The sequence below is a fragment of the Pelophylax lessonae genome (assembly GCF_965119305.1).
Source record: "Pelophylax lessonae genome assembly, chromosome: 2".
NCBI classification, from domain to species: Eukaryota; Metazoa; Chordata; class Amphibia; order Anura; family Ranidae; genus Pelophylax; species Pelophylax lessonae.
This window is the reverse complement of record NC_138769.1, coordinates 636,016,092-636,031,169: the sequence shown is the minus strand read 5'-3', so window position 1 is coordinate 636,031,169 and position 15,078 is coordinate 636,016,092. Positions and strand designations below refer to the sequence as shown.

The window sequence follows — 15,078 nt, the reverse complement described above, 5'->3', positions numbered from 1 at the left end:
CCTAAATTGATGAAGAAATTAGATTTTTTTTAATTTTTTTATTAAATGTTTAGCAGATAGTAAAAAATATAGCCTTTTTAAAAAAAATTGTCGGCCTTTACTTTTTTGTTTATAGCACAAAAAATAAAAACCGCAGAGATGATCAAAAACCATCAAAAGAAAGCTCTATTTGTGGGAATAAAAGGACATACATTTTATTTGGGTACAGCGTTGCACAGCCGCGCAATTGTCAATTAAAGTAACACAATGCAGTATTACACAAAATGGCCTGGCCTGGTCAGCAGAATTAAACCCTTCCGTTCTTTACAGCCAAGGAGGCTGCTTCTGTTTGATCTGCAACTGCCACGGTGCTGCAAATGTGATCAGTTATGACACCAGTCATTTGATGGTTTGACAGTTTGGTTGTGGACACAAGCAAATGTGACAGTTAGCAATCCCGGCATTCCAGGAATGTGACTGTTTTTTGAAACTGTTAAATCCATGAGTTTAGTTACGCTTTATAATTTATTGCTGTTCAGGGGTGCTGGGCTTCAGCAAAATGGCGGCCTCCAGCAAGAAGAGACAGGAACAAATCAAATGGTTAAAGTATGAATAAAGGCAAAACTTTTTTTTTGTATTGGAAGAGTGGAATGGGATTAGAATGCTTGTCAGTTTTTATTGCTGTCTGTGCCATCCTTAAGGAGATTCACCCTCTTTATTGGTCTATTGGTACTATTATCATTGAGCCCACATTCACATTGGTCCAATTTGACATGCGATTTAACATGTCAAATCGCATGTCAAATCAGAGCTAATTGCCGGCAATAGCACCATTCAAATCAGTGCAACTCCAACTTTGCGGAGCCGCACTGATTCCCAAAAGTACTTTGTAGTTTCTGCACTACTTTTGGCGACTTTAGGGGGGAGCGATTTCAATAGACATCTGTGCAGGAACCCGCATAGATGTTTGCAAAATCGCCCCTGAACTCGGACTAAAAATGCTGGTTTAAACTCACACAATTTCAAACTGGTCTCTGTGTGAACCTAGGCTAGGGTGACCAGATGTCCCTGGTTTCCAGGACAGTCCCCGGACTGAGGACACTGTCCCCAAACCAAGTCTGTCCCGGTTTTGTCCCTGGCAGTGGCGGCTGGTGCTCAAAATTTTGGGGGGGGGGGCACAAAAAGAAAAATGTAATAGGTATTGCTTCGCGTCAAAAAACGCAGTAAAAAATTACGTGACTTTGAAGTCATGTTACAGGCATGGCACAGGTGATGGTATAGGCATGGCATAGGTGATGGTACAGGCATGGCACAGGTGATGGTACAGGAGATGGTATAGGCATGGCACAGATATGGTATAGGCATGGCACAGGTCATGATACAGGAGATGGTATATGCCCCCTTTCAATGCAGAGACCAGCGTACATGCCCCCTTTCAATGCAGAGACCAGCGTACATGCCCCCTTTCAATGCAGAGACCAGCATGCGTGCCTCCTTCAATGCAATGAATATTGTGCTGTGCCCCCTTTAATGCAATGAACACTGTGCTATGCCCCCTTCAATGCAATAAACACTGTGCTGTGCCCCCTTCAATGCAATAAACACTGTGCTGTGCCTCCTTCAATGCAATGAACACTGTGCTGTGCCCCCACAATGCAGAGTTCAGCGTGCATGCCCCCTTTGCAATGATTGCAGAGTGCCACAGCATTGTACCCCAATGATTGCAGAGTGCCCACAGCATTGTACCCCAATGATTGCAGAGTGCCCACAGCATTGTACCCCAATGATTGCAGAGTGCCCACAGCATTGTACCCCAATGATTGCAGAGTGCCCACAGCATTGTACCCCAATGATTGCAGAGTGCCCACAGCATTGTCCCCCAATGATTGCAGAGTGCCCACAGCATTGTCCCCCAATGATTGCAGAGTGCCCACAGCATTGTCCCCCAATGATTGCAGAGTGCCCACAGCATTGTCCCCCAATGATTGCAGAGTGCCCACAGCATTGTCCCCCAATGATTGCAGAGTGCCCACAGCATTGTCCCCCAATGATTGCAGAGTGCCCACAGCATTGTCCCCCAATGATTGCAGAGTGCCCACAGCATTGTCCCCCAATGATTGCAGAGCGCCACAGCATTGTACCCCAATGATTGCAGAGACCAGCGTGCGTTCTCCCTTCAACCCAATGTACTTACCTGGCGGCGGCTCGGCTATCGGCGGCGGCTTCTCCCCTCCTCGATCCTTTGTCCTCTTCTGCGGCGGCGGGAAGGTGAGCGTCTTCTCCCTCGTCCTCTTCTGCGGCGGGAACCAGCGGGAAGTGAGCGACGGTGAGTGACTGACGCACGCACTGGCACCGCCCCCATTGCGACGTCAGCGATCGGATGTCCTGGATGATGATTGGTCCAGGCTGGAGACTGGACCAATCACAGCCAGGATATCACGAAGGTGGGGGTGGCCAAGCGTTCTTTTCTGCGCCCAGTTTACGCCCCCAGAAGGCAGCCAATCGGCGCCTTTCTGGGTCGTAAACCCCACCCCCCCTTTAGCCACCACATAGGCCGGCGAACCAATTTTTTATTTTTTAGATAACTTTATTGTTCTTTTTTGTCATTTTTTCCCTTTTTTTAAGGGGGGCGGCGCCCTGGCGCCCCCTATGCACGGGCCGCCACTGGTCCCTGGATAGGGTTGTTATGGTGCCAGGATGTCCCTGGCACTGGCTCACCATTCTTGAATAGTTTAACCCCAAAGTCTATGTTCCAGCACCAATCTACCAGCATCCTGACTCTTCCAGTTTAGAAATCTCTCTAAATTGAAAGGCTCCTGCAGGGCCAGCCAGCGGTGCCTCTGATTGGCTGAGAGTGGTTAGCTGACGCTCTAAGCAGTGCCATCTTAAGAGCGTTAAAGGCCCCCGGGCAATGCAGTGCACTGGGGCCCTGCCTACCCAATCACCCACGAGAAAAAAAATGCAAATTATTGATAAGCCGATATTTATTGGTACAGCAGTGCCAGGGTAATGACAGCTTCCCAGTTGGGCAGCTGGGTCCGGTGAACACACACACGGACGGGAGTCAGACTCGACTGTCCTGTGTGTGCCTGTTCCCGTGGAGGTGGACAGGCATTCCTGCAGTATTGGGCTCCCCCTTCACAGCCCAAGTGGCCTGACAGCAGCGCAGGGCCGACAGGCGCTTGCTATCTGCTAAGTTCGGTGGCGGGATGCACACGGAATTGGGACTAATGATGGCTGGGGCTGGGTCGCTGGGCAGGTAGGGCCCCCCGGGCAAGTGGGGCCCCTGGGCAACTGCCCAGTGTGCCCATTCGGTAAGACGGCCCTGGCTCTAAGCCATTTAGTGACTCCCATTCAAAAACTGGATAACAGCGGCGTCGTGTCCCGGAAGTGGCAAAGGGTATCTGTCAAAAACAGGTCCCCCTTCCCCCCTCCCCCCTGAAAGGTGCCAAATGTGGCACCGGAAGGGGGGAGGAAGCAAAAGAGCGGAAGTTCCACTTTTGGGTGGAGCTCCGCTTTAACAAAACTAGTGTCCCCATTAGAAAATTTCCCCTCTATTCCTGTTTTGGTGACAATCCAAAAGATGTGATTTTCTTTTACTTTCACTTTCAATTATTAGTGGTAAATAGGACAAATGAAGAGGGTGAATCCCCCTAAACGGTGCACAGACAGCAATAAAATAATAAAGAATGACCCCTTTCTGTTTTACCCAAAACTAAAAAACAATTCCTTTAGTTATTATACTTTATTATACATAATACTATCATTAGACAGCCTCATTTCCATTAGAATCATCATTTAGGTGAAGCTATAGAACAAGCTCAGGTATTCCCCTCGCCCTAGTAACCGCAGCGTCTCAGTTTCCTTGGTAACTACTGACGTGACCACCCAGGGCTCTCTCCCATTGGCTGAAGCAGAGGAGTTCTCGAGAAAAGTCCAGAACGCGGAAGCGGAAGTAGCACGTGTAGCCGGCTAGTGCTGAGAATCTGCAGCTTCTGGAATCTTCTTCCACAGCAGCTATATGAAGCGCCTCCTCCTCCCTCCATCAGACTGACTCAGGCGGCGCTGCAGAGTTCTCTGCTACCCGGCACCGAAGTGCTTGGACTCCTCGCCTCGTCTTTGTGTCCTCTGCTCGTCTCATCATGTCTGTGGTCGGCTTCGACTTGGGATTTCAGAACTGTCATGTCGCCATCGCCAGAGCCGGTGGGATCGAGACTGTGGCCAATGAGTTCAGCGACAGATGCACCCCGTGAGTATGGAGAAGGGAGGGGGATGGGGCACTGGTAGTAGGTGTCAGATCATCTGGTGCCATGGTGTGCCAGCCTGCAGCATGGACCCCCCAGGGGCTCATCCTCCGGCGCAGACTCTCCTGGGGGGGGCTCATCCTCCGGCGCGGACCCTCTGGGGGGGGGCTCATCCTCCGGCGCGGACCCTCTGGGGGGGGGGGCTCATCCTCCGGCGCGGACCCTCTGGGGGGGGGGCTCATCCTCCGGCGCGGACCCTCTGGGGGGGGCTCATCCTCCGGCGCGGACCCTCTGGGGGGGGCTCATCCTCTTGTGCGGACCCTCTGGGGGGGGGCTCATCCTCCGGCGCGGACCCTCTGGGGGGGGGCTCATCCTCTGGCGCGGACCCTCTGGGGGGGGGGGGTCATCCTCTGGCGCAGACCCTCTGGGGGGGGGGCTCAGCCTCTGGCGCAGACCCTCTGGGGGGGCTCAGCCTCTGGCGCAGACCCTCCAGGGGGGGCTCATCCTCCGGCGCGGACCCTCCGGGGGGGGGGCTCGGCCTCCGGCGCGGACCCTCCGGGGGGGGGGCTCGGCCTCTGGCGCGGACCCTCCGGGGGGGGGGCTCGGCCTCTGGCGCGGACCCTCCGGGGGGGGGGGCTCGGCCTCTGGGGTGGACCCTCCGGGGGTCTCAGCCTCCGGCGCGGGGGGGCTCAGCCTCTTGTCATTGTGAGGGGGACATCCTTGGGGACCCCAGATTATCACAACTCACTGTAACATGTGCTTCCTCCAAGACCTATGGCTCATTTCTAAGTGCAGCCATGTGAGCACCTATTATCGAGCCAACAGCGTGTTCTCCATGTGTTTTTGATGTGTTTGTATTGCGTTTTAAAAAAAAAAAAAAAAAAAAAAACTTGCCATATGCCCCCTTTGTGTTGGTCTTCTATTTATATAGATTTGTGTACTATTGTCTTGCCTAGTAATTACACACCACTCCAACAAGTAGTCCCATGAATGTATAGTTTCATAAAGTTTTTTTGTACTAGCCAAAATGTACCTAGGCTATGTATCTGTAACAATGTTTTCTGATATTCAACAATGATCATTCATTTTGTAAATGTTAGTAATAAACTACGAGTGATTTTACCTATATATCACCTACAGCTTTTTCCATTTCTTTAATATTGTTACCTTTAAAGTCCCAACCACCCCATGGGTTTTTCTTGTATTTACACTTTCTAAGTGCATCTCAAACACCCTGCCAACACCATGGGATTGGGGTGCATTTACATTGACATTAATGGTAGCGTCGGGGAGCGGTAACGCCTGGGAGATGACACATGTCAGGTCAGTTATGAGGCAATGTGTCATGGAGCTAACGCAACTATGTGATCAATACGGGGCACATCAATAAGCACAATTTTCACAGGTATTAATGAAGCTTCAAATATGCTCAATGCTTTAGAAGATAACGTAAACTGAGCCTACTTGTTTATAATAATTGTCATGGGGTCCCCTGCCTTACACCAGGTTCACAGCGCCATGCTTGAGGGTATGAGCTCCGTTTATTCTCTCGGGAACCTCTTTTATTGCATCTAAGAGGGGCTGTATTATTGTAAAGGCCTTCAGAATAGGGATTGATTACTATATAAAACAAGGGTCCCCAGAATAGGGACTGATTACTGTATAACACAAGGGTCCCCCTGAATAGGGACTGATTACTGTATAACACAAGGGTCCCCCGGAATAGGGACTGATTACTGTATAACACAAGGGTCCCCCCGGATCAGGGACTGATTACTGTATAACACAAGGGTCCCCCGGAATAGGGACTGATTACTGTATAACACAAGGGTCCCCCGGAATAGGGACTGATTACTGTATAACACAAGGGTCCCCCGGAATAGGGACTGATTACTGTATAACACGAGGGTCCCCCCGGATCAGGGACTGATTACTGTATAACACAAGGGTCCCCCGGAAAAGGGACTGATTACTGTATAACACGAGGGTCCCCCCGGATCAGGGACTGATTACTGTATAACACAAGGGTCCCCCGGAAAAGGGACTGATTACTGTATAACACGAGGGTCCCCCCGGATCAGGGACTGATTACTGTATAACACGAGGGTCCCCTGGAATAGGGACTGACCACTGATTACTGTATAATACAAGGGTCCCTAAGTATCCATGACTGTATAATACAAGGGTCCCCAGAATAGGAATTAAACATTGATTACTGTATAATACAAGGGGCCCCCCAGAGTAGGGATTGAAAACCAAAGACTGTATAATACAAACGTCCCCAGTAAAGGTGCTGAACACAAATGACTGTATAATACAAGGATACCCAGAGTAGGGACTTAATACCAATGACTGCACAATACAAGGGTCACCAGAATGGGGACTGAACACTGATTACTGTATAATACAAGGGTCACCAGAATGGGGACTGAACACTGATTACTGTATAATACAAGGGTCACCAGAATGGGGACTGAACACTGATTACTGTATAATACAAGAGTTCCTAGAAGAGGTGCTAAGAAGTCTCAGACCGATACATTCATAGAACCTCAGAATATATAAAAAGAGAGGGGGAAAAAATACCCCAATAGTGCTACAAGGTTCCCCAAAATAGGCAGCATAGACCCCATGTTCGTAGACTATAGGGGTGCCTTGTGCTTGTATAGAAGGGGCCCCATGGTTGAACTGAGCCCTTCCTGGCACAGCCTTTATGTACACAGTTCATACTTCTAGGAATGTATAGCTTAAGGCAGTCATTGAGACAAATAACAGGTGTCATGATGATGTGAGGCCAAGTATCATTGCAAATCTGTTGATGTATTCTATTGTGCTTGTCTGGCAATAGTCCAGTAATCAGAGGTAGTATTCTATGTAGTCCCTAAGGTCATGTGTTATGCTGTGCTCCAGGTATGGGTACTTTGTATAGTTACGTAGTACCAGCTGGGACCAATCTAAGGATTTATGTGCCGTACCCGTAGAATCCCTCTAGAAGCTGCATGTCACTGTAGTAGTCACCGTTGCTCCAGTGATCACTAACTTCCAGGTCCCCATGCCAAGCGAGCGACCTACCTCCTGTGTTCACAGAGCAGCCACTCTGCACAGAATCTGGAAGATAGTGAGATCACTGGATCTCCACTATATGGAGTAGCAGTGTTACTGCAGGGATTTCCAGATTCCATGGGGATCCCACGGGTATGGAGCACACATGCTTAGATTGGTCCCAGCTGCTTCTATGCAATTATACAAAAATCGCCATACCTAATAATAATAATAATAATAATAATAATAATAATAATAATATAAGGGCGGTTTGAAGAAATAAGACTCGAGACTGGCTGTTTTACAAACAAGTAAACTTTCTTCTATTAGAAGTATGGTTGAAATGGGTTTCTTCCTTCTCTGTTGAGACAGAAGAGAAGATTCTGGAAAGTTCTGATCTAGACATTAAGGATTGCAGGCAGTGTGAGTTCCCCTGGGGTATCTATTGCAGTGTTAGCTCCAGTTTGTGTTCAGACATTTACTCCTGATTTGAAGTCTCCTCTGGATGTAGGGGTGGTTATGTAATTTTCTTTTTGCAGCATCTCCCTGGCTGTATTCCCTCCCTGTGAGCCGAGCTCCTCTGACTTGTTCCCATTCAGTTACATCATATAGCCTGTCCGTGTGTTGTCAGATCTAATGTAACAAGGCCTTATAAATAGATGTCTACCTATCTATAATAGTGTACAGAGCTGGTGTCAGACCTCAGGAGCGATGGGAAGGAAGTGTCTGGAAAATTCTGGAATCTCATCCTCTAAGGCTCGGTTTCCACTACCGCAGCTACGAAGTCGTGCTACTTCTAGCGCGACTTCGTAGCTAAAGTTGTTTGCGGCTTTCAGTGAGACTTGTCCCTCATAGAGGGAAGTCGCACTGAAGCCGGCTCAAAAGTAGTGCACAAACTACTTTTGAAGTCGCCGCAACTCAAGTCGCGGCAGTGGAAACGGGCCGAATTGAAATCAATGGCTTTTGACTTGCTGTGCGACTTGACATGTGTCAAGTCGCACAGCAAGTCGCACTAGTGGAAACCGAGCCTAACTCTGCACACAGCAGAGAATCCATCGGACACACATGGATTATTAGAACTACTCGATTGTATGGCTTGCATCTAAGGTCCCTTGCACACAGAACGAACTGTCCAGCTGTAGTGCACCCTTGTGGTGTTTTAGTGCCCCCCAGAAGGGCAGCTTTAGTTTGCAGGCAGCCTGCCAAAGTCTATGGTGGGCGGAGTGCTGTACTGCATGGCATGGACGTTTAGGGCCCTGTACATTCACAGGAAGTTCCGGAACACAGGGCTTCTTCTTACAGTGGTAATTATTCCTGTATATAGATTGTAGAGCTGCATGATTAATCGTTGAAAAAAACATGATCTTGATTCAACCCCCCCCTCACAATCTTTATCTGGCATTTCCACAATTCATACAGTGCAGAGCCTTTCTCTGCTCACTCACAGCTGTCATAAAAAAAAAAAAAGCCTCTAATGTTTATCAACATTGTTCAGCACTGAGAGATTACTATAAACAATGTATCATTTTGGTTCTTTTAGATCAAAGGGATGAACTTCAGTCTGTAAATGAGGCCAGTTTAACCACATAAAGATTAAGCCTTTTTCATTACACTTGTTGCTTACAAGTTAAAATCCAGTATTTCTCTTTTGTTCATTGACAGACACCGCTCCTGGTATTAATAACCATTGGGTTATACTACCCCCCCCCCCCCCCATAGGAGTAGGACATTAGGCAGAAAATAATTCTGGCTACATCCATGGGCAGTCCCAGGGGATATACTTCCTCATTCTGCTATAGCCACTTTGTTTGTTTTTTTTCTGCTTAGTCAGGAATAAGGACCTAGTTCCTTGCTGGGATCTTTGGTCCTGGCAAAATTTGTTTGAAAAATGTTTTTTTCCTCCTGGATTTTTACTGTGAGATCTACTATCAACTGCCGGACTGGGCAACAGGCTGGATAATCTATATCCAGTGGTCACCCCAGTCTGGCACAGACCTCAGCTCCACGCTCGGTCAGTCGCTACGTAGCCCCACTGGATGGGGTTGGCCTGCGAGTGAAATGCCTTGCGAGGTCGGATATGACCGGGTCTCAGCCCGAGTCGCATCATTCCTCCTGAACAACAGCCCCCCAGTTCAATGGAGAGGAGTTCTGTCTGGAGCGGTGCCCGCCTGTTTCCTGTTATGGTTAGTAGTTATTCCCCCCCCCCCCCCCAGCGATCGTCTGTGCGGGGGTGGGGGTTGTGCCTGGTGGGGGCTCCTGCCAGGGCCCCCTGTCCTGCCTGGATCTGTCCTTTTGAGGCCTGGTATCCCAATCTTGGGCCCCTGTATGCCTCATGGGGCTGCCGTTTTGTTGTAGCCTGCGTTTCTATACATGGCTGCCAGGTTTGTGTAGTCTGGTTGCCATTTGGCTGTGGTTTGCTATTGAAAATAGTGGCGGCCATGACATTGGAGCCCTTTGGGTGGTGATTTTGGTGGTGGGAGCCCCTCCTCATCCCCTGGTGCTGACTCCTGGATCATTTTGCTTTCTGATCGCCACACGTGTAGTGCAGATTATCCTGTTGGCTGCAGGTGCTTGTTTCTGCGGGTGGTGAGTTTAGTGAGGTCCTCTCCCCCTCTGCTGAGGATTGCTTGGTACTTTGAGCATGGCGCTTGGGTGGTGCTGCCAGCACGGTGGGGGGTTGTCACTTAGCAGGGTTTTACACTTTTTTTGTGGTATCACCCTCTTGACTCATTGAGTCTTTGGAGCACATTACCCTACCTGATCCCCTCTGAGGCTGTGGGGCCCTCCGAGTCCCAACCATCCATCCATGCACTGACGGCGGTCCTGGAGTCCCTTGGTCCTGGAGTCCCTTGTGTCCCAGGTGGAGGTGGCTTACGGGCTAGAAAAAAGATTTTTCATTTGAATTAAGTAGGGATGCACCGAAATGAAAATTTTGGGCCGAAAATGCAGGATGCCCTTGGCCGAAAACCGAAACGGAAAATTACTTTTTCCCCCAAATAATTTTAAAATAGATGGAACAGGGGCATAAACCAAAACAGGCAGCGACGTACACCTGTAGCTGCCACCCTGTCACAGTATATGTACTGTGACGGGTTGGCAAGTGGTTAATTTAATTACCAATGGTATTTGTATTATGCAGCATGAGGGGGTTAATGTATTGTCACTGCTGCATTAGTGACCGACCAGTGGCAGTTAATTAACCCCTTTGTGCTGCATTAGTGCAACCAGTGTTAATTAACACTGATACTGGTTGCACTAATGCAGCACAAAGGGGTTAATTAACTGCCACTGGTCGGTCACTAATGCAGCAGTGACCAGCAGTGACAATACATTAACCCCCTCATGCTGCATAATTAATACTAATACCAATGGTAAGCTGCCTCAGTTATCACCCCCCCCCCATCAGCGTCCATTATTCAAAAGTCCCGCCTCTGGCCGGCCTCCCGGTGATGTCACTACTACTACAATCTGTCCATGAATGAAGTGACACGAAGGGCGGGCGAGCGGCCGCTAATAGCTGTCACTATGTGAGCCCTTCACTTCTCTTCAATTCCCTGTCAGCGGCACGGTGTACATGAATTGACTGACACTCCGGGCGAGGTGAGCGGCCGCTAATAACTAGAACTATGTGAGAGCTTTACTTCCCTGTCAGAGGAGATACGTGTCTGACAGGGAAGTGAAGCTCTCACATAGTTCTAGTTATTAGCGGCCGCTCGCCCCGCCCGGTGTCAGGTCAATTCTCATTCACACACAGTCCAGCTGAGCTGACAGGGAAGAATCACATAGTTCTATTAGCGGCCACTTGCCCCGCCCTCCCGCCTGGTATGTCACTTCATTAATGCACAGATCGTAGTAGGGACGTCATTGAGAGGCGGGCGACCGGCCAGAGGCGGGACTTTTAAAACCTACCCTGCGCTGCGCCCTCCTCCTTCCTCACGGCAGCCATATTAATTTCGGCAATGTTAACCCATTATCGGCCGAAATGGGATAGGCTCATTTTTGGCCGATAATTTCGGTGCATCCCTAGAATTAAGACATTGTGTTGCTTTCCCTTTTTGTCTCAGGCCTAAACATCCAACAAGGAACAAGGAAATTGCCTTGGATGTGGTCCAGGCAAGTAGGGTGTAGGCAGCTATGGATTCTTTCAGGAAGTCAGACTCTGTATTTGTGCTCACGGATGGGCCTCAGAAAGGGTTGTCTGCTTCCTCTGTGACAATCCAAATGTTTATGAATACCAGGAGCTGTGTCCGTCAAAGAACATCAGAGAAATGGCTTTTTCGGTATGTCAAAAAATCCCATTTTCTTACTAGAAAATTACTTTAAACCGTTAAACATAAAAGTGGGTTGTGTGTTGGTTGTTTTTTTTTTTTTGGGGGGGGTTTTAGTAGAGACTCTAATAAGAGAATAAAATGACGTTTGTTGCAATATTTTATGTCACACTGTATTTGTGCAGAGGTTTCAAACACCGTTTTTTGGGGGGAAAAAATCATCATTAATTAAAGAGAAACTAAACAGTGAAGTAAGCCCAATTTTTTTTTTTTGTATAATGTGAAAGATGTTATGCCAAGAATTGTGATCTTTATTCTAAGCAAAAAAAGGATTCTCATTTTATCCAGCATCGTGCAGCTCTAAAAGATTGTTTTGATTGCATCTTTTATTCAGTACTTCACTTTGTGTGTCATTGTGTGAATCTTGTATACAGATTACGGGTAGTGGGGTTTGATCATATTCCGTGGCCATAGAACAATGAAGGGCTGGTCAGACTTTATCTTCTGTTTGTTAACGCAGCTTTAGACAGTTTGAATCTCAGCTGGTTCAACAGGGACTGTTTATCATATTTGTTATCCATCGATCGACTTGAAAACCACCAGTATGTCGGATTTTTACATGCGCTGCAATAATCCCTGTGTTCTCCCAGCTGGGATGGCTCACTGCACAACCATCCCCACCCACGGCTGAGAGAACACAATGGCTCAGCTGGAGGAATTCCCCCATTTAACACGGACTAAATGCGATTTCCCTTTTTCCTATTTTCTTATCGCCTGCCTTAAGCCTAGTACACATGAGCCAAATATTGGGTGCCATCTGCCGCTTCAATAGAAACTGGACGACATTCAGCCCATGTGTACAGCAGCAGCCTGTTCGACTGGCTTCTGTCGAAGAGGCATGACCGAAAATTGTCTGCTGATCTGAACCCGGTCAGCACTCCCAATGGGAGTGATGGGCAGGAGCGTGTCCCCTTGTCAGAACCAGGGGCTGTGGAGTCAGTAGATAACTGTTCCGACGACTCAGTTTTTTTGTACTTCCAACTCCTCTGTATTAATATGCGACTGTATTTTATACATTCCTTGAAGGAAAGAAAGGCAACATACATGTCATTACAGCAGAACTTCTGGCTACTCGCTTTCCTTTAGCAACTGCCATTTTGTCTAAGAAGGAATCAAAGTCTAATTCTTTGTTTGAAGAAGATGATCCTGAGTTACCACTATTAAAAGAACTTCATTCTGTGGAGGTATTTCAGGTCGTAATCCCTTCATGCGAACTGCTACATCATAGAGGGCCTTTTTCCCAGTAGCAGTCTGTTCACTGTTCAACAAAAGTCGGCTCATTGGGTCGACATAAATAGCCGCTAACAAGATTTCATTTTCCAGCAAAAGACTCTTTTCATCATTGAAGATGCAATGCCCTCAGCTATTAACCCTTCATTTTTGTTCAGGCGATATAACAGGCTCTTCCATTCCAAGAGGAATTTACCCGGGGTTAGATCGTCACATTGCAACCTCTTGGTGACAGTGAAGGGGTGAGAAAGAAGGCTCTCCAGCTCTTTTGTTTGTGTCCACTGGCTTTCAGTTAATGAAAGATTTTCATTGTCCAGGACCATTTCTTCTATGAAGTCTTTAAGTTCAAGCAAACGCTTCACCATTAAATAAGTGCTTCCCCAGCGAGTTGTTTGATCCAAAATGGCTCCTTTTTCCTGCACGTCTTTTCAAAATTGCATCTGTTTTCGGGGCCCTGGCTGCAACAGTTACTTGCCGTAATTTGCCAATTAGTGTAGCTGCATGGCGATCTTTTAATCCATCTCTTATGGCAAGTTGCAGTTTATGAACAGCACATCGCATATTATGAATAGTAGCAAGCTTCAATGCTTCTTCAACAAATTTGTCTAAAAAAAATGTCAGCGTTCTCTTCAGTTTCTAAACTTTCTCCAATACTTGCAGAGCTGTCTTCCTCTAACTCTAATATCTGTTTGTTACCTTCTTCATCTGCGTTCATCTTCTCAATTGTGCTCAACATGTTAGAAGCGTTATCTGTCACAACACATAAAATCTGTTCCTTTTTGTAATTTCAAAATCTTCTAGAACATCCTCCACTAACTTCTGAAGGTAATCACTGGTGTGATGTGCCGGAGTGTCCTTTACGAGGGTCCGTGTTATTGTTTTGTTGTTTTCATCCACAAATCTAACATTAATAGCAAAATAATTGACTGTGACGTGTGCATGCATCCATTTTAAGGAAGACAAAACGTCCTTTCAGAACTTTCTGTAGTTCTTCCTTTTTACATTTGGCCTCCTCAATTATAAGTTTCTTTATACTAAGTCATTATAACTTTTTGTGAATTGGGACATTTAAACTTTCTTTTTTTTTTAAATTCCAATCTAAATTTAGTAGGAGTCGGTGCATTGTTTGCTGACTCCGATTCCAGGTACCCAAAATTTCCTCAGACTCCACAGCCCTGGTCAGAAAACAAAAGCTCAGCAGGGGGGATCACTGTACTAACCTGATTGTTAGTACAGCGCCTCCTCCTCAGCTCTCCTTTTTTGAAAACTGTTCAGCCTGCTGGGTTGAAAGATAGATAAAAAAAAAAAAAAACTACAAGTATATACCAGGCTTTAGGAGTAGGTAGACCAATGAGAAATGTTTGCTATCCACTGGTCACAGATTATTTGTACCTGATCATTCCAGGGGGTCTGAACCACAAAGGTTTGTTGCTTTTATGTAATCCATCTTTGTTTTTAAATTATCAAGTGTTTGCCATATTTTGGTTTATTGTCTTGGGTAGTAAAGTGCTTTACAGATGTATGATTGAAAGATCTGCTAATGACGTGTGGTGGTGTGAAAGTTGTCTTTCCTCAGTGGTTGCTTTACGCAACCTGTTGATTTATTTTTTCTTTCAGCATTCGAACATGGCTTCCAGCTGTATTGAACAATATAAATTTAGACGAGAAATGTTTATTCTGAGAACTCTTCTTGCCTGAAGCCTTACTAGCTTCCAAGATGTGTTTTTTTGTTTTAGAAAAGATTCTCGTTGTTGAAGATGCTGTGGGGTTTTTTTTTTTTATTTGCGTGCTTTGGCTGTATGTGTTCTTGTGATATTCAGACATTGTTTTCAGTAACAGGAGAGGGAAAGATTGTGCAGAACACTGGTGGTATACTCGTAGTCTGTACAGAATGCAATACTATTGTAGCGGGTTACTGCCGAGTGACTCTGATGTTTTTGGACAATGTCCTATTAGGCAGAGAAAGAATACATGGTCACATTCATGTGATCCTGAATGTTGATGGCACATTAACCACTTCAGCTCTGGAAGCTTTTACCCCTTAATGACCAGGCCCTTTTTTGAGATGCGACCTGGTCGTGCAACGCTCTACCCAAATAAAATTGATGTCTTTTTTAGGGATGCACCGAATATTCGGCGGCCGAACATTATTCGGCCGAAAATAGAAAAAATAGCACTTTCGGTGTTCGGCCGAATAAGTCAAAAGGCCGAATAATTTTGTGCCGAACAATAGGGCTGAACGATAGTCGATATGA

At 47.0% G+C, this 15,078-nt stretch overlaps 1 protein-coding gene across 1 annotated transcript in view; it reads left to right on the top strand.

Annotated features, from left to right (window-relative positions):
* The first annotated feature begins 4,065 nt into the window (after nucleotides 1-4,065).
* Nucleotides 4,066-15,078, top strand: part of HSPH1 (heat shock protein family H (Hsp110) member 1) — a 72,290-nt gene continuing 61,277 nt past the window's right edge. Inside the window, exon 1 of the mRNA XM_082245259.1 lies at nucleotides 4,066-4,228. Coding sequence (XP_082101385.1) covers nucleotides 4,122-4,228 — 107 coding nt within the window. The 5' untranslated portion in view covers nucleotides 4,066-4,121. The remainder of the gene's footprint in view (nucleotides 4,229-15,078) is intronic.